The sequence below is a fragment of the Hippocampus bargibanti genome, linkage group LG03, assembly GCF_051943395.1.
Source record: "Hippocampus bargibanti isolate YZ-2025 linkage group LG03, ASM5194339v1, whole genome shotgun sequence".
Lineage (NCBI taxonomy): Eukaryota > Metazoa > Chordata > Actinopteri > Syngnathiformes > Syngnathidae > Hippocampus > Hippocampus bargibanti.
The window spans coordinates 25,693,562-25,710,660 of NC_142736.1; the positions used below are offsets into that span (position 1 = coordinate 25,693,562).

At 39.2% G+C, this 17,099-nt stretch overlaps 1 protein-coding gene across 2 annotated transcripts in view; it reads right to left on the reverse strand.

Annotated features, from left to right (window-relative positions):
- Positions 1–1,085: 1,085 nt before the first annotated feature.
- smyd3 (SET and MYND domain containing 3) overlaps positions 1,086–17,099 on the reverse strand; it is a 66,972-nt gene continuing 50,958 nt past the window's right edge. Inside the window, exons 7-12 of one of the 2 annotated variants that reach the window (XM_088992806.1) lie at positions 12,658–12,760; positions 12,391–12,501; positions 8,837–8,924; positions 8,575–8,749; positions 2,830–2,938; positions 1,086–2,696 (exon numbers count right to left, since the gene is read on the reverse strand). In XM_088992806.1, the coding sequence (XP_088848932.1) occupies positions 2,595–2,696; positions 2,830–2,938; positions 8,575–8,749; positions 8,837–8,924; positions 12,391–12,501; positions 12,658–12,760 (688 nt within the window). In that variant the 3' untranslated portion in view covers positions 1,086–2,594. The remainder of the gene's footprint in view (positions 2,697–2,829; positions 2,939–8,574; positions 8,750–8,836; positions 8,925–12,390; positions 12,502–12,657; positions 12,761–17,099) is intronic. The other variant, XM_088992805.1, reaches the window with a different exon arrangement.

Sequence of the window (17,099 nt, forward strand, 5' to 3'; positions counted from 1 at the left end):
GTGTGTGTGTGTGTGTGTGTACTTGTTTAACATATTTTGGGGACATTGTCATTATAAACTGGATTCTTGGCCAAGGTGTACATGTCTGGAGATTTTTTTGGAGGGGTGTGATGGTTTTAAGGTTTAGATCAATTGAATTTCTTTCCATTTCGGGGTGGTGTTTGGTGCTTCAAGTATGTGTTTCAACTTGTTTTACTGTTTCATTGAGACCCTATCCATTTTGGGGGCATCCCTTTTTTAATATCCATACTAAAGGCTGTCAATGACAGAAGGGTTAAATCACTTTCTATGGGTTTGTTCTGCAGAGTAATGTTTTGACCCAGAGAAGTTATGAATGTAATTTAAAGTGTCGGCAAGTGAAAAAGGGATGGCGACAGGCAGTGAGCGTAATGACCGTAAATCTGATTTGATGGGCTGTAACACTTGATGGGAGAAAGAGTAGGTGAAGGAAACAATAAGCATTGAAAAGAGACACAGAGGTCGATGTAGTGAGATGTTTGTATTGCAGTGCTGTCTTTAGAATCAGGATTTTGCATTTCATAAAAAAAATAAAAACATACTCGAAGTATAATGCTATTAAAGTATGGTGAGAGATTTCATTCAATAGATTTAAAAAAGCCAACTGCAGATGTCCAAAGATCCTTTTGAAGCCTTGAGGGCTTGAATTATTCTTGAAAATGACACTTAATCCTTCAAGCAGGTGTTCAGGGTTTTAAGATGCCGCATTGCTTTACAATTCAAGCCTGTCATACCATCTGATGAAAATAAACTGTCAAACTTTTTTTCAGGGTGTGTATCATGTACCGTTAAATGATACTCATTGTGTCCTGCAAGCACCAAGAACTATGAAAATAGTTCTACTGTAGTATTTTATATTCAGTCACACCTCAGCTTACAAATGTAATTGGTTCCCAGAAAGTGTAAGGCGACAACCTCGTCTACCAAACCTTTATTTCCCATAAGAAACCATTAAAATGAGAATAATTTGTTCGCAGGTCCCCATAAAACATCATTTTCAGCTAAATAAGCCTTAAAACTACACACAATATACCGTATTTTATGTATAATAAATGTGCCATTGTATTGTAATTAAAGAAATATACCGTACTCTATAATAAAGTCATTTTATTTACCTTTGTGATGGTCGTTGATGTAGTTGCCTCTTGATGATATCCGGTATCTATATATCTTTCTCGGTGGTAATACCCTCACTGTCCCCTTCTAGCTTCTTTTCGTTAATCCAAATCAACGGAAGTTTTTCAACCTCTTCTATTGCCTGAGACCGTTGCTTAGACAACACAGAAACACCCATAGCCACACGTAGCAGTGGTCGACTTGGCGTACTGGTACTGGGACACTAAGTCACACAAACGCACACCTCGTTCGTGTTTTTCGATGATCTCCTTCTTCTGCTCGACCATATTTTTCTTTTGTGTCCTCTTAACACTAGCCTGTGGTTGGGTCTTTTTAATAGCAAAAGTACTCCACTCAATAGCAAACCACATCTGCACACAAAGGGGGTGTAGAAAACTAGTCCGCCAGCCACCGTGGCGCTGTGTGGTTTGGTTTGTTTGCTGAAAACTAGTTCAAATGCCAAGATTATATTCTCGCAAATTTAATGTTCATAAGGCAAAAAGTTCGCAAAATAAAGCGTTCGTAAGCCGAGATATCACTGTATTACAATGACTGCAAAATGTCTTAAAATATTGAAGCGGCACTATTTAGTGCCATTGAGCGAACATTTCTCAACTGCTGTTTTTTGAGACAACTTTCGCTTTATATTTGAGGATACTGTTGGTGCGAAAAATGAAATATAAAAAGCTGAGCAACTATGGTATAGTGCCAGTTATTCACAGTTGACCAATTGACTGGCTTTTTCCAAATAGATAGCAAAAAGTGTCAGAAAAGCAAAACCTTTATGTGTAAAAGCAAACAATGGCTCTGTAATCCTCCCATAACGCATGAACACACTTTACACTCCCAGAGGAAATGTTGTCATCCTTTTTAAAAAGAGGCAACCATGCAACCGTGTATGTGTGTGTCTGTGTAAGTGTGTGTAAAAGAGAGAGAGAGAGAGAGAGAGAGAGAGAGAGAGAGAGAGAGAGAGAGATTTACCACATTCCTTCACAGTCACTCTTCATCTTTAACACACAGTGACAGAATAACCCACAAAAACAGGGATTACCACAGGAAGTGTGTGTGATGGATATGTGGCGAGAGGAGGATGGATGTTTTGAGAGGCTGCCTGTGCAATAAACACAGACACAGACACACGCGCCGGACAGACTCACCACAATGGAATCTAGAGATTACAAATGAGACAAGAATCTGACACGCAAACGGATTGGAACCGTGTATTTGTGGTCAGATCTTTCAAAAACATGACATTGCCTGCTGGTAACTCTTTCATGCAAAAATAATGATAACCAAGATAATTTTTTTGTGGTTTTATTCATCTTTAGGGATGAAAAAAGTGAAGTGGTAACTGTGACAATAAGAATAATTAAAGAAAAACAACAACATTTGAATCGCGGTCCACTTGAGTAAAAAAAAAAAAAAAAAAGTAGAATGCTACAATGATTAATTTATCAACTTTAATTATTGATCATCTCAAAGCGACACGCTTCCATCTTGACTAATAAATCAGCCACCAAGAGGTGATCAATGCCATGGGTGATCTTGAGGATTTCAAAAGCCTGGTGGACAGATTGATCAACATGTTCAATTAATTCAAAATAAACTCAGTTAATGCAAGAAAAGATTTTGGGTAAAATGTTGTGAACCAAAAATGCTCGACCTAGAGTATTAAATCTGTTCTCATATACTGACCAGTTTGTAGGTGTTCAGAGCATCTTGGATGTGCCCCAAATATTGCTGCAGCTTGGCAACTCTCATCAGTTGAACTCCGTGAACGGGATGGGGATCGGGGTAGTATTGTCTTCAGAACAAGAAGAGAAAATTGGCTTTATGTGCAGTGATAACTTGGCTTCCGAACGCTTTAGCTAACGAACATTTCATTTTACGAACATTAAATTCTCGAAATTATAATCTTAGCATACAAACTAGTTTTTGGGAAACACACGGAGCGCCACCGCGGCTGCAAGACTACTTTTCCACATCCACTTTCTTTGAGTGCACTCAGTGCAGACGTGGTTTGTTATGGAGTGGATAATTTTGCTGTTTTGGGACCAAAAAAAAGACCCCACCACAGGCTAGTGTTAAGCCGAAGAAGACACCAAATAAATTTGCGGTTGAGCAGAAGACGGAGATCATCGGAAAAACACGAACGAGGTGTGCGTTTATGTGACTTAGCATCCCAGTACCAGTATGCTAAGTCGACTATTGCTATGTGTGGGTCAGGGTGTTTCTGTGTTGTCTAAGCAACGGTCTCAGGCAATAGAAGAGGTTGTAAAACTTCTATTGATTTGGATTAACGAAAAGCGGCTAGCAGGGGACAGTGTGTGAGGGTATTATCGCTGAGAAAGCACGGCAACTTCACTCGGATATCATCAAGAGGAAACTACATCAACGACCATCACAAAAGTAAATAAAATGACTTTATTATACAGGACAGTTGATTTCTTTAATTACAATGTAATAGCACATTTATTTTACATACAATAAGGTATATTTTGTGTAGTTTTAAGGCTTATTTAGTCAAAAATTATGCTTTATGGGGACCTGGAAACGGATTATTCTCATTTTTAATGGTTTACTATGGGAAATTAATGTTTGGGAGACACACTTTTTGCCTTACACACACTTTATGGGAACCAATTAAGTTTGGAATCTGAGGTATCATTGTATACTGAAAGAAGATGATTATTTTGTTCAAGTGTATCAACGGCATCCATCCATTTCGTGCATCCCCTCATTTCCCCACAATCTGCAGGCAACATCATGGCCCGCAGGGCCGCGGTGAAGTCCAGAAGACATTTTCTGAGAAGATTTTTCAAATGTTGACACAGTGGTAAAAAGAGGGGAAATAGTTTTCATTTGCTCCCAGGCTATTTCACTCCAGATTGGTTAATAATTTTGAGGGGGAAAAAATGCCACGGGGAATTGACCGCTAATTATTATACTGGGTGTTACATTATCAACTCCAAAATTGTGGCGCACCGGACTATAAGGCATTAATGAATGAAACATGTTTTTCAAATATAATATGTAATTAACGAAAAGTTTTCCAAATACAGTGAGACCTCAACTTACAAACACCTTTTCGTCTTACAAACGTCAAATTTATGAAAATTAAACCTTATAATAAGCACTATATTCATAATACACACCCACCACGGCTGGCGGAGTGATCTTCGGCGGAAGCACACGACCGAACAGCACCAGAGGTTAAGTTACCAACAGTCCTTATGGAAGGTGACTCTCCTTCCACTCTCCTGCCATCAACGACCATCAAAAAGGTCAATAAAACTTTATTTTACAGCACAGTTTATTTCTTTAATTACAGTCCACATGTAATGCGCCTCTCTTTCCAAACAGCAATTCCCTTTGACCTCCAACGCCATTCCATCAAGCCATAAATGACCATCACAAATGTAAATAAATTGACTTTATGATACAATGCAGTGTATTTCTTTCATTACAATACAATAGCACATTTATTATACATAGAATCAGGTATGTTGTGTGTAGTTTTAAGGCGTATTTAGTTGAAAAGTATATTTCATCGAAACCCGGGAACGGATTATTCCCATTTTAATGGTTTCCTATGGGAAAATGGTTTTTGAGATACACCCGTTTCGCCTTACACACTCTGTCTGGGAACCAATTAAGTTCGTAAGTTGAGGTCTCACTGTATAAGGCACACCACATTATAAGACGCTACAGTAGAGGCAGCGGTTACACACTATTTCTTCTACAGGAGGGGAGGAGTCGGTGACTGCTGACAGTCGTTGCTGTTGTAGTTCAATATTACTACAAATAAGGTGCATGGTCATCTTTTAAAGACGATTAAAGCTTTTGGGTGAGGCTTATACACCGGAAAATACGGTATATAAAACCACTGTACCAGGATAGGAAAAATTATTTGTTTCATTGTGTCAAACACCTGATCTGGTCGCTTCTGGATATATATATATATACAGTAAAGTCTTGTTATATCGATACCGGTTATATCGATAGTACTGCTTATTTATTTATTAATTTACATGCCGCAGGATCGGATATATCGATAGTCCGGTTATATTGATATTTTTTCCGACTCCCGAGAATATCGATATAACGAGACTTTACTATATATATATATACAGTAAAGTCTCGTTATATCGATAGTCCCGGTTATATCGATACTATTTCTATGCACACACGGAGAAAATTACATGCAAACACGGTCGGATATATCGATAGTCCTGGTTATATCGATATTTTTCGGACTCCCTTGAATACTAACGAGACCTTATATATCGATATAACGATGAATATATATATATGAATATATATATATATATATATATATCAGTAAAGTCTCGTTATATCGATATTCAAGGGAGTCTGAAAAAAAAAAATATATATATATATATATATATATATATATATATATATATATATATATATATATAATATGAATATATATATATGAATATATATATATATTATATATATATATATATATATATATATATATATATATATATATATATATATATATACAGTAAAGTCTCGTTATATCGATATTCAAGGGAGTCCGAAAAAATATCGATATAACCGGGACTATCGATATATCCGATCCTGTTTGCATGCAATTTTCTCCGTGCGTGCATAGAAATAGCATTGATATAACCGGGACTATCGATATATCCAATATCGATATAACGAGACTTTACTGTATATCATAATATACAAAAAAAAAAAAAATATATATATATATATATATATATTTTTTTTTTTTCCCCCTTATGATCACACTCTCTCCAAGACTCCTCCTTTTTTATTCGTGTAGCTCGTTGCGTGGATTAAAGTATGGGTAACACACTCTGCTCTCCCAACTCCTGCAATCTTCTCTCATAAGCCTCCCGACTTCTGTTTCCTCCACTGTTTCACCGACTTGCCACTGTCTTGATTATCCATGCTGCTCCATCATTCATGATGAAGCGAGACTACAAACCCTCTCTCGGGTCAGATCAACTAGCGGTATTATGGGGTGGATGCAGTTGGGCATTGTTTTGTTCTAAAGAATAGAAAGGGAAACAATAACACTGTGCATGCAAGCCAAGTGGATATCGGAAGAGTCATTTTTTTTAGGTCAAGAGAAGTCCCTTGACAATACCATGTCAGGTCATGGGCACAGAGAGAAGGTTATCTGTTACACAAGATTGAGTTTAGAGATGTTATTGAAATAAAATGCATCATTATTATTACTAATATTATTGCTATTATCATTGTTATTATTATCATTGTTATTGTCATTATCATTGTTATTATTATTATTATTATTATTAATTTATGTGGATGGAGGTCCCACGCTGGGGTTCGTTCTGTGGAGTTTACTTGTCTTCACAGTGCGCCCTATAATCCAACACACATGGAATATAATATATGGAACTGATTTCAAGGACGTATCAGTTTAAATGTTCCGTTAAGTTCTTTGTTACAGCTGCATATCAACAAAGATGTGTTGTATTGTATTCCCTTTAGCATAGCCCCATTTTATGGACTTGTACCGCCACCTAAGCCACTCGTGTCGCTTCGATTCTATGCGCCCTCTTATGCAATGTGCCTTATATATATGAAAACAGTTTTAAAATACAGTAAAGTCTCGTTATATCGATATTCTCTGGAGTCGGAAAAAATATCGATGTAACCGGACTATCGATATATCCGATGCTGCGGCATGTAAATTTTCTCCTTGCGTTCATAGAAATAGTATCGTAATAAGCAGTACTATTGATATAACGAGACTTTACTGTAGTCCATTCATTGAAGCACCTTATATTGCGGAAAATATGGCAATGATCCATCCACACCACTCCTCTATGCTCCTCAACATTCATTGCAGATTACTAAGAACTTTCATTTGAATCATTTGCTTGTGTATCAAAGAGGCATTCTCGAGTGACTTCTTTTTATGGTCTAATTGAATAATATCAGAGTAAATGCGCTATATTAAATGCTCTATATAAGTGAAAGCTACAACAGCGTTTTATATTATTTTCCCGAACGGGCCAAATGTTTTTCCCTTCAAGGCTAACTAGCTGCTAATTGTAGCGCCAAGCAAATTGCAAACTGTTTTCTTTCTATGCGAAAAAAAGACTGAATCAGTATTAGTGCTGAATGAATAATAACAAGTTACAATACTGATTTAATTAGCAAGGCGGCAAGTCAAGCGGCCATGTCAAGCAAATAAACACGCAAGTCCAATTATGTTTCATCTTTGTAGGCACACACTGGCAGTGATTACAATTATTTCATTAAGGTGCACCCCCTTCATTAACACCCCCCCATCCATCAATTCTGCCTTCATTTTCCTTTTCAAACAGAAAATAAGTTCCTACCCAAGGCAGCTCGTTAGAAGGTCACAGCTCTGGGTTACGAGAATGAGAAGAGGGCACAGAAGAGACGTTAACGTTTATGGAAAGAGGCACGCCTTTCCAGGGAAATCCAGCGGAAAATAGAATTCACAGAAAGATGTTTGTGAGAGGAAAGCAAGGATTATTTTACTGAATGCAAATGCGGCGAGAGATTAGTTATAGTCCGCCTAATTGTGTTCTGTATTCTGGCCAAGGCTATAATGAATGCAGCTTTAATTTAAATGAGCAATGCCAATATATTAACAGCTTGCAAATGTCCAAAAGGAATACATTTGGATGATATTCGCTTCAGCCATTGCTACACGTGCAATGTTTTCACAATCATGGCTTCCAAGTTTAAAACGATACAAAACGCGGGCAAAATATTTGATGCTATATATATGTAAAATATGGACAGCAGGCAAAAAGCAGGAACCCATTTGCATTGTGGAGATATTCTGTTTCATATGTGCACATCAATGCCTAGAAATCCTAGAGTAAGAATGGAGGAAAGGAATACGGAATTAGAATAGGGCGGAAAATGGAGAGACTCCTGCAGCAACTGTAGCAAGTCAATTATTAAAGCTCCCGTTTTCAGTGATTTGCCAGTGTAGTTATTCAGAAATCTTTTTTTTTCCTGACTTCTTTTTCATTGCTTCATGGCTAAGGATAGTAAAGTTATTTAATTATTTCTTTTTTTTTTAAACCATGAGTGTGGATGAACATTTTTTGTCATTTGGAACAGGGGTGGAAAAAAAGGAAGATCTCATAACATACATACACATACACACGCACATACACATGACGCACACACATGCACACACACACGCACGCACACACACGCACACTTTGAGAGGTGAATATATAGACCGTCCAGGCCTTTAGAATGAAAAACTTGACAAGTGAGGCCCAAAAAGTCCTCACTTGTCAAAAATGTCCTTACTACGAATGGTATAAAATCATAGTGGACCTCACAAAAATAGCCATGCAAACTCACCTTCACCCACACACACCCACACGCACACCCACACATACCCATCCACACACACACCTGTAAATTGGAAGTGTCCTCTCCCCGTGCATTCTGGCTTCCTCCCAATGAGCGAGGTGAACGGCAGCATCCATAGCCATATTGGTCAGTCTGAGCTTGTACAGGTTTTCATCGGGTACATTAGCAGCCTCAGCTGATAACAGGCGAGCGCACCTCTCTCGGAGTGTTTGCCAATCTGAAAAGTTATTTGAGAAAATATGTATTCACTATGACATGGTTGGTGTCAAGAGGAGCCTTGTCAATCAATATCGACGAGTGATACCAGAGGCTGCCTTCAATTCTTCTAATTTTGGTAAAGCCACCATCAACTTCTGCCATTTTGCCTGCTCACCAGACTGCATTAGTCTGTCCTGGGAAGGGGAGGAAATACAATTGTTGCAGGTCGTATTTCATAGAATGTAGCAAACATACAATACAATACACAACAATGAGAAGGTTTCTTCAGCCGTCATCTGTACTTTTTTGAAGGTGTCGACACCTTCAAAAAAGTACAGATGACGGCTGAAGAAACCTTCTCATCGATGGACCACTCCTGTACGACTAAGAGCTTACACAGACGTAATACAATACACAAAACATATTGATTTATATAGCACTTTAACAACAGCTGAAGCTGTAACAAAGTGCTTAACATGGACAGCTATCATATACAAGAAATAAAGCAGTTAAAGAGTTTGATGTTTATCTTTATTCGTAAGTAGGTTCATTGGCAGATCTCCCAGGCAAGTGACACGTAGATGTATCCCAGAGCTTGATCGTGGCGTGGGATCGAGCAAGTCGTGCTGTGAAACTCCGTCCAACACTGTGCGGGTCTCTGCGAGTTGCGTGTGTCTCTGAGTCTGAACGGTTCTGCCCCGTGATTGCCCCAATCTCTCTGTCCCATGTTGGCTACTTAGATACCCTTGGCCTGTGTGGGAATGAGTCAGGCTCACTTGAAAGACATCAAAGACATCAAAGGGTTGAAAGGCGCACTTCCGTGTGACGCCACACAGTCACAAAGATAGTTGAAAGCACCAGGGAGTGAAACCAAGTCGGAATCATGCTGAGTTAAATGCCAAGGAGTACAAGTGAGTTTTGAGACGGCTTTTAAAGATGGCCGGCGACGGGGCTTGTCGAATGTTCAGTGGCAGGTAATTCCAGGAAGTGGGACCAGCAACGGAAAAGGCTTCAATTCCTCTGAGCCTCTTCTTAGTTTTTGGCACATCTAATAACGTCTGGTCAGCAGACCTGAAGTACCCGGAAGGTGTGTAGAGGTGGATGAGCTCAGAGAGGTAAGGAGGAGCAAGGCCATTTAAAGATTTGAAGACAAATAATATGATTTAAAATGTATAGGTGTCACGTTTTGCGAGGTGGTGATGGTGGGTGCGGATCCCAAGAAGCAGGCAGGAGGGAGCAGGAGGTTGTTTGACAAATTATATTAAAATAAAGGTCAGCAGGAACAAAATGTAAAACATCAAAATCATCTGAATGGAAAAAAATACAAAGTAGCAAAAGAAGACCAAAAGTAAAAGTCCGCCAAGGTTAAACAAACACATACACAATGCATGCAGCCAACAAGCAGCAAACAATGAACCGACAACGGATGGTCGTGCCGGGTGTCCTTTTAAGTGACAGTGATTATAACGACCAGCACCTGCGAGGCTGCCGGCAGGGCTGACGTCGCTACCCGTTGGTCGCCAATCTGATCGGGACGACCAGCACCTGTGCAGGTGCAGGCGGGGCCGACAGCGCCCCCCGTTGGTCGCCAACCAGATCATGACAATAGGTAGCCAGTGAAGGGATGCAAGAGGAGGAGTTATGTGCTCTCTCTTACAAGTACCAGTCAAGAGCAGAGCAGCAGCATTCTGGACCAGCTGGAGATGCTTCAAGGAGGATTGGCTGACTCCAAAATAAAGCGCATTACAGAAATCAAGCCCAGATGTGAAAAAGGCATTAATTACTGCGTCAAGGTGCTCATGAGAAAGGAGAGTTTTTATTTTACCCAGCTACCTCAGATGGCAAACATGGGGGGAAAAAAACGGAGCAAAAACATCAACCGTAAACTGAGAGAATCAGTTATTGTTATTTAAATCACCAGTGAGCTGTGGAACTTGTCAAAAGAATATGTAAATGAGGCATGCTTCTCTTGATATAACTGGCCATGAACGACCACAGCCTCTTAATTAATCCTCGAGGAAGAACAACTATCTCGCAGCCAATGTCCCAAATGCCACCCTAACATTTCCCTTTCAACACAAACAACGGTGGAGATGCAAGGATGTCAAAGGTCGGTTTCACTCGTCTGCAACCTTGAAAGGCCCGCACTAATATCATAAAACTGCAAAAAGCTATTTTACAAGCACTACAGCTTACTGTATTTTATTTGTCAGACACAGAAACGAGCAACAGCACCAAGAGCATAAAAACACAAGGTTTGATGTCAACTCTGGGTCACAACCCAGCAGCCTGCCATCATCATCACAAGATTAAAGAGAGCGGCGGAACGGCAAAAAAGCCGTTATGGACTGTTGCGGGAAGAACAAAGGTGGATTAAATAAAGTCAAGATTGTGGGTGCGCACGGGCAAATGAAAGGTACTTCAAAGTGCATGCATATTGCATGACAGTACCATAGATAAAAGTTTTAGCGGTGGAAAAAAAAAAATAAGGTAAGAGTGACAGAAAAAACGTGTATGAAAGAAGGTGGCAAGATGCGGTAATAAAAGCATGGGCGGATCAAGACAGATGAAAAACTGCAGATGAAGGATTTTTCTTTTTTTTTCCTTCCAGGATGCAGTCAGTCAGAAGAAAGGGGCAGATGGCGAGCAAGTGTGGGCAGTAAAGACTGACAGAGAGGAAGCAAACAGGAGACACTATAAAATGACCTGGGTGCTATGCTCTGATACACTTGGGTAAGAGTGACGTAACAAGTGTCGGTTTCCTCTTTTTCTCAGACGCCATCCAAAATGCTTAAACTTTTTGGCCTGAATTTAAAGAAGGCTATCGCGCGAAACCACAACACCGCTCATTGGCAGTATCATGCGCTGGGGCTTTTGGGCTACTTCAAAATAGGCCGTGATGGCACGCCAGGGTTGCGAATGAAAATCAAAAGAAATGTCAAGAAAGGCTCCTAGAACATCAGAATTTTACTTAAAGTTGTCAGAAGTACAAACAAAAAAACGGGAAAGGATTGCCTGGTTGTGTCAAAAAACATCTGGAAAACAATTTTGCTTTAACTCATTCATTGCCAGACGTGCAAAAATGTGTCCACTCCAAGTGCCAAGGTTTTTGTCGTTGTCACTCGAATTGCAGGACACGTAGAATATTGAGTTTTAGGATGACATAAACATTCAATGCAATGTAAGAAACCTTAGACTCTCTTTATTTCATCGGAAAAAAAGGGTTAATTCCTAAATTATATGGGTCTGGAGTTATATGAGCCTGAAATGAGGGCGGCTGTCCAAAATACAATACATACTGTACATATTGGTTTATATAGCGCTTTAAATACAGCTGAAGATTGAACAAAGCGCTAACATGGAAAACAGGGAAATGCTGTCCCCTTGTGGAAGAGAAAAACATTGCCAGAGGCCATGGCCAGCGCGTTATCGGCACCCAAACAAGTCAAAACAAAACTCAAACAAATTCAGGAATGGTCATACTTTCAATTCCCAAATAAATTTGTCAATGGCAGTGAATGAGTAAAAAACTAATATCCTGGCATGGCTCATTGATGTGAAAAAAATCTCAGACAAGACAATGGACTCATCCACGTAAAAAGAAACATTTAAAAAATGACGGTCTTTCAGTATTGGTGCATGAAAGTGTCCAAGTCTTACTGTGTCTTGGGAGTCGCATTTCTGGCAGCGGCATGTGAAATGGTACTGGCCCTCCAACTGTTTCTGACGTTCGTCCGTCAATGACAGTGTCTCTATGTAGCTAATTGTGAGCTAAACGCAGAAAAACAAACATTAAATGTATTATTATTATTATTATTATTATTATTATTATTTTTTATTATTATTTGATTCAAGGTCACAAGGATTTTGCATTGCTCAGTGTGTAGTTGTTTTTGTGTTTTAACAACAACTGTAGCAGTACTGTACCTCCTCTGTAGGTTTGATATCCCGAACAGCTCTCAGGTAGAGCTTTGTTCCTTCAAACACCATCACACAATTTGGCCTGCAGTCATGGTTTAGCAGCGATAAACTGGAATGACATAGTGATGGGCGAGGAGGAAGTGCCAAGAGGTTGGAGGGGGGAGGAAGCAGAGTGAGGAGAGATGGTTTGAGAGGAGAGGTGAGTGATTCTAAGTCATATGGGTGTGGATAATAAGCACCCACCGACTGACGGTGAGAAAAAAACATCTATCGGCCGAAAAATATATGATTGGTCAGTCCACACAATTAAAAAAAACAAATGTCTGTATGTATTTGTGTATGTGTTTGTATATGTGTGTATGTGTGTGTGTGTGTATATGTGTGTATGGGTGTGTGTGTGTATATGTGTGTGTGTGTGTGTACGTGTGAACGTGTGTGTGTACGTGTGTGTGTATGTATGTATGTATGTATGTATGTATGTATGTATGTATGTATGTATGTATGTATGTATGTATGTATGTATGCATGTCTGTATGTATGTATGTGAGACTAATAAAGGCAAATCCAATCCAATCCAAAACATGTATGCTTTCCTCTTCAGAACTACAGTAAAGTCTCGTTATATCGATATTCAAGGGAGTCCGAAAAAATATCGATATAACCGGGACTATCGATATATCCGACCCTGTTTGCATGTAATTTTCTCCGTGCGTGCATAGAAATAGTATCGATATAACCAGGACAATCGATATATCCGATATCGATATAACGAGACTTTACTGTATTTGAATCATATTCATAACTGGATGTGTAACAAGAAAGCATATTCTCCGAATCTGAAGCCATTGTTTTGATTCTCCAGCAATGCAAGACGTCTTGGTGTGACGTCACGAACTGGGGGCGGGACTTTCTGAAAATGCCCAATTCGCAGCTCAATTTTTTGCAGATTTGGGACACTAAGTAATTTTTATTGGTGTTTTGCATTTGAATAAAATATAATACTGCGTGTTTTGGGTATTTTAGATGCTATAAAACGTTTTTCTGATGTCAGTTAGGAAACAAAAAAGTGATGTCGGTTGTCCTTTAAGTCCATTTTATTAGGTGTATAAATGTCCAGTATAAAGGAAAGTCTCAATAAAAGTGGACGGACCTTTAATGCGGGCTATTTATTTCCACTTCTGTGGCAAGCTGCTCTTGTTTTATTAGCCATTTTATCCCGCGTGCGGCCATGATGTCGCTAAATTTACTACGCTGGAGAAGACCGTGAGCAAATGCTCAGTTAGACAATATTAACTTGGGTAAAGATGGACTTGTTTTAATTGTTTCCAAGACAAACAAACGATAAACTGTTTTGCTTTTTTTTTTGTTGGCAGGAATGTGTTGGGTGTGTTCCCTTCTTGGTTGGTGATATTGATTGATGGCATGAGGCTGGAGCCTCAAATGAGCCATGAAGTCAATAAACAAGTTGATGGAATGTACGCAAACACACATTTGGGATCATATGAACGCTCCACTTCTAACATAACAAATGTCACTCTATTTTTCAGTCTGTCTATTAGAACTCACGACAAGCAAAGACAACCAAGCCAAGAGACGCGTACTCCATTTCTGTCAAAACAAAAACCAATTTCCCCACATGCATATTCACATTTCAAAACACTGTCAACGTAAAAACACACTGGATTGACCGCCTAAGGAGTTTATACACTGTATGCTGTCAGTAAATCATGTTTATTTATGTACATTATTCAAGGGAAGAGTGGATCAAATGGTCCGCACAAATTTTACAAGCAACAATACCACGTATTTAATGAAATAATATTGAAGTAAAATCTTGGCGAGGGCTCAAAATAATTATCTTCCAGTCAATGAGCTCTCTGTGTCTTTGTGTTGTCATATTATTTGTTATTTAGTTTTTTTTGTTCTTTTGACTTCAAGATTGTGCCACGAGAGTGGCTGCCTTTACACTAGCTCCTGTATTTTGTTTTTCAACTTCTTTCTTTCCTTTCATAACTTTGCTGCTGTGAAATGTAAATTTCTCCACTGCGAGACTAACAAAAGTAAATCCAATCCAATCTTCACTTTTCCTGAACGTACACTCAATAGTGACTTTATTAGGTACAGCAGCACCACCTAATGAGACCAATGCAGGGGCCTGGATGAAAAATTCTGCCTGTCAGCACTTCCTGGAGTGAAGAATGGAATGGGAGTTGAAGTTAATTATGCCCTCAAAATTCCACCCTCTGCAATACTGTCAACAACCCAAAGAGTCCAATTTTATTGAAAGGAAGAGACTCATTGGCCCAGAGATCCCACAAAACTGACGCAACAGAAGTCAAACTGACATGTTCTGTTCTGTTATGACTCCGACGTGAGTTTTTAGGGGTTTGTTGTGTGTTGTGAATCAAACGACAATAGGAGACAAATCCAATTGGACTATGATTCACATTCCCATCAGAATTTTATTGCTGCCGGCGTATAACTAACAGTAATCCCAATTGGGTTGCAGTTCATCCGAAGTTTTCCCAAACTGGTTCAGAATCAGAAGCATCTTTATTGGCCAAGTATGAAGAACATCCTCATAAAAAGACATGACAAATAAATATGGATGACACGAATAAAGGCTAATCTATTCTAACCTCAATCACCTCGATTTCCTAAATCTAATTGGTACCTCTCAGGAACAACTGGGAGCCAATATGCAAACTATCAAGAAGACAGTGGTTAAAATGTGTACAGAGCTGAAACTACAACGATTATAATGGGATGTTGTTCCACAGGATTGTGCAAAATTGCCAAGAAGCACTATAAAGTTAGATTTGGGTTACTGTTTAGAGAGTTAATGTTGACGGGGGAAGAAGTTGTTTAAATGTCTGCTGGATTTGGTGCGCATGGATCGGTAGCGCCTGCCTGAGGGGAGTAGCTGGAAAATGTGGTGAGCAGGGTGCAGAGGGGCCAGTAGGATTTTCTGTGCCCTTGTCTTGCGGTGAGGACTTGCAGTGCGCAAGTCCTCGAGAGTGGTTAGGGCGGTGCCAATGATTTTTTTTCCGTTGTCCTAACTGTCCATTTAGTCTATTTTTTGGGTTTGTTGACTTATGAAATATTATTCATCTAGATTTTTGTGTGCTTTTTAAGGTTTTGGTTGAAATAAAACATTGCTGAAGAGAGGTAGACATTACGGACTGAGCTACTGTGTAGACGCCGGAATAACCAGACTTTCAAAAACTCAATGCTTGGTTGGACAAAGCAATCACTGCTTATTAGTATCAGCTGTTCAAACTGGTATTAGAAAAGAAAAAAACAAAAAAAAATGAAGCCAAACAATTTTTAACATTACAACTATTTAAAATGAGGCTAAAAACACCACGCAAATGTTGATCAATGTCAAAGATATACTTGTGAAAATGACCCATATTTCAACTTGTCAATCATAAAAATATCATGTTTGCTACTATTTTAAGCAAACCAAAATGAAATATTTTACAATCCACCAAACAGTTAATAATAAATCTTGTTTAAAAAGTTCAATGAATTGTAAAGCATTGTTAGTAACTTCAAATATGAACATCGAACCTACATTGTTATGGGTTGACAAAAATAGCTATTAACAAACTCAAATTTGAAAGACATGCACATTAACATTATCCACATTCTTGACCAAAGTATAACTCCTGGAAATGCTTGGGCGTATTCCTCACGAAACGATTGTAGTTTTCTTTTAGATTTGACACTTTTTGTTGCTTTTTCTCCGGCAGATGCCATTACATGACAATGATCAAAACAATGCTAACTCTTGACTCTCGATTCCAGGAATCACCTGTAACACGTACATGCGCAATTCATCTAAAGGAAGCTAACAGTTGGCACTGTGTCAATGGCCTGTTCTAAATTTAGATATGATCCTTAGTGATCTCGTGTTTTGAATGAATGTTGGGTATTTACTATTTTGACGATTTTTGGCGTATTGTTTTTATTTGAAATCGTAATTTTCACTAATTAACCGTAACCTAGAATGAGATAATGAAAACCATACGCATTACGGCAAAATCGGGGTAGTTAGCAGTATTTAAGTCGGAAGATTCAAAGAAGTTTTGGGGATAGAGTAGGAAAGGAAAAATGAACGGAGACGTGCATCGGTGTCACCCCTCTTTCCTTGGTGAAACCATGGTTGCTAGGCAACACAAAATATGCCCATCTTTAATGGACGCCACATGTACACACTGACACACACGGTTTGGCCGAGCTGTGGTCAAGCTACTGTGACCATCTGACATCTCAACACTGGCTAGATAAACTGGCTGGGGTACCTGCAGTGTGTGCGGCCACACGTGCGCGCGTGTGTGTGTGTAGCGGCACTAACAACGTGCAGCAGAGGGCCAATTCTCGGTTTATTCATCCTCGTCTTGATACCGGGATTACAGTTTGCCGCGCCTATCTGCGTGTCGAGT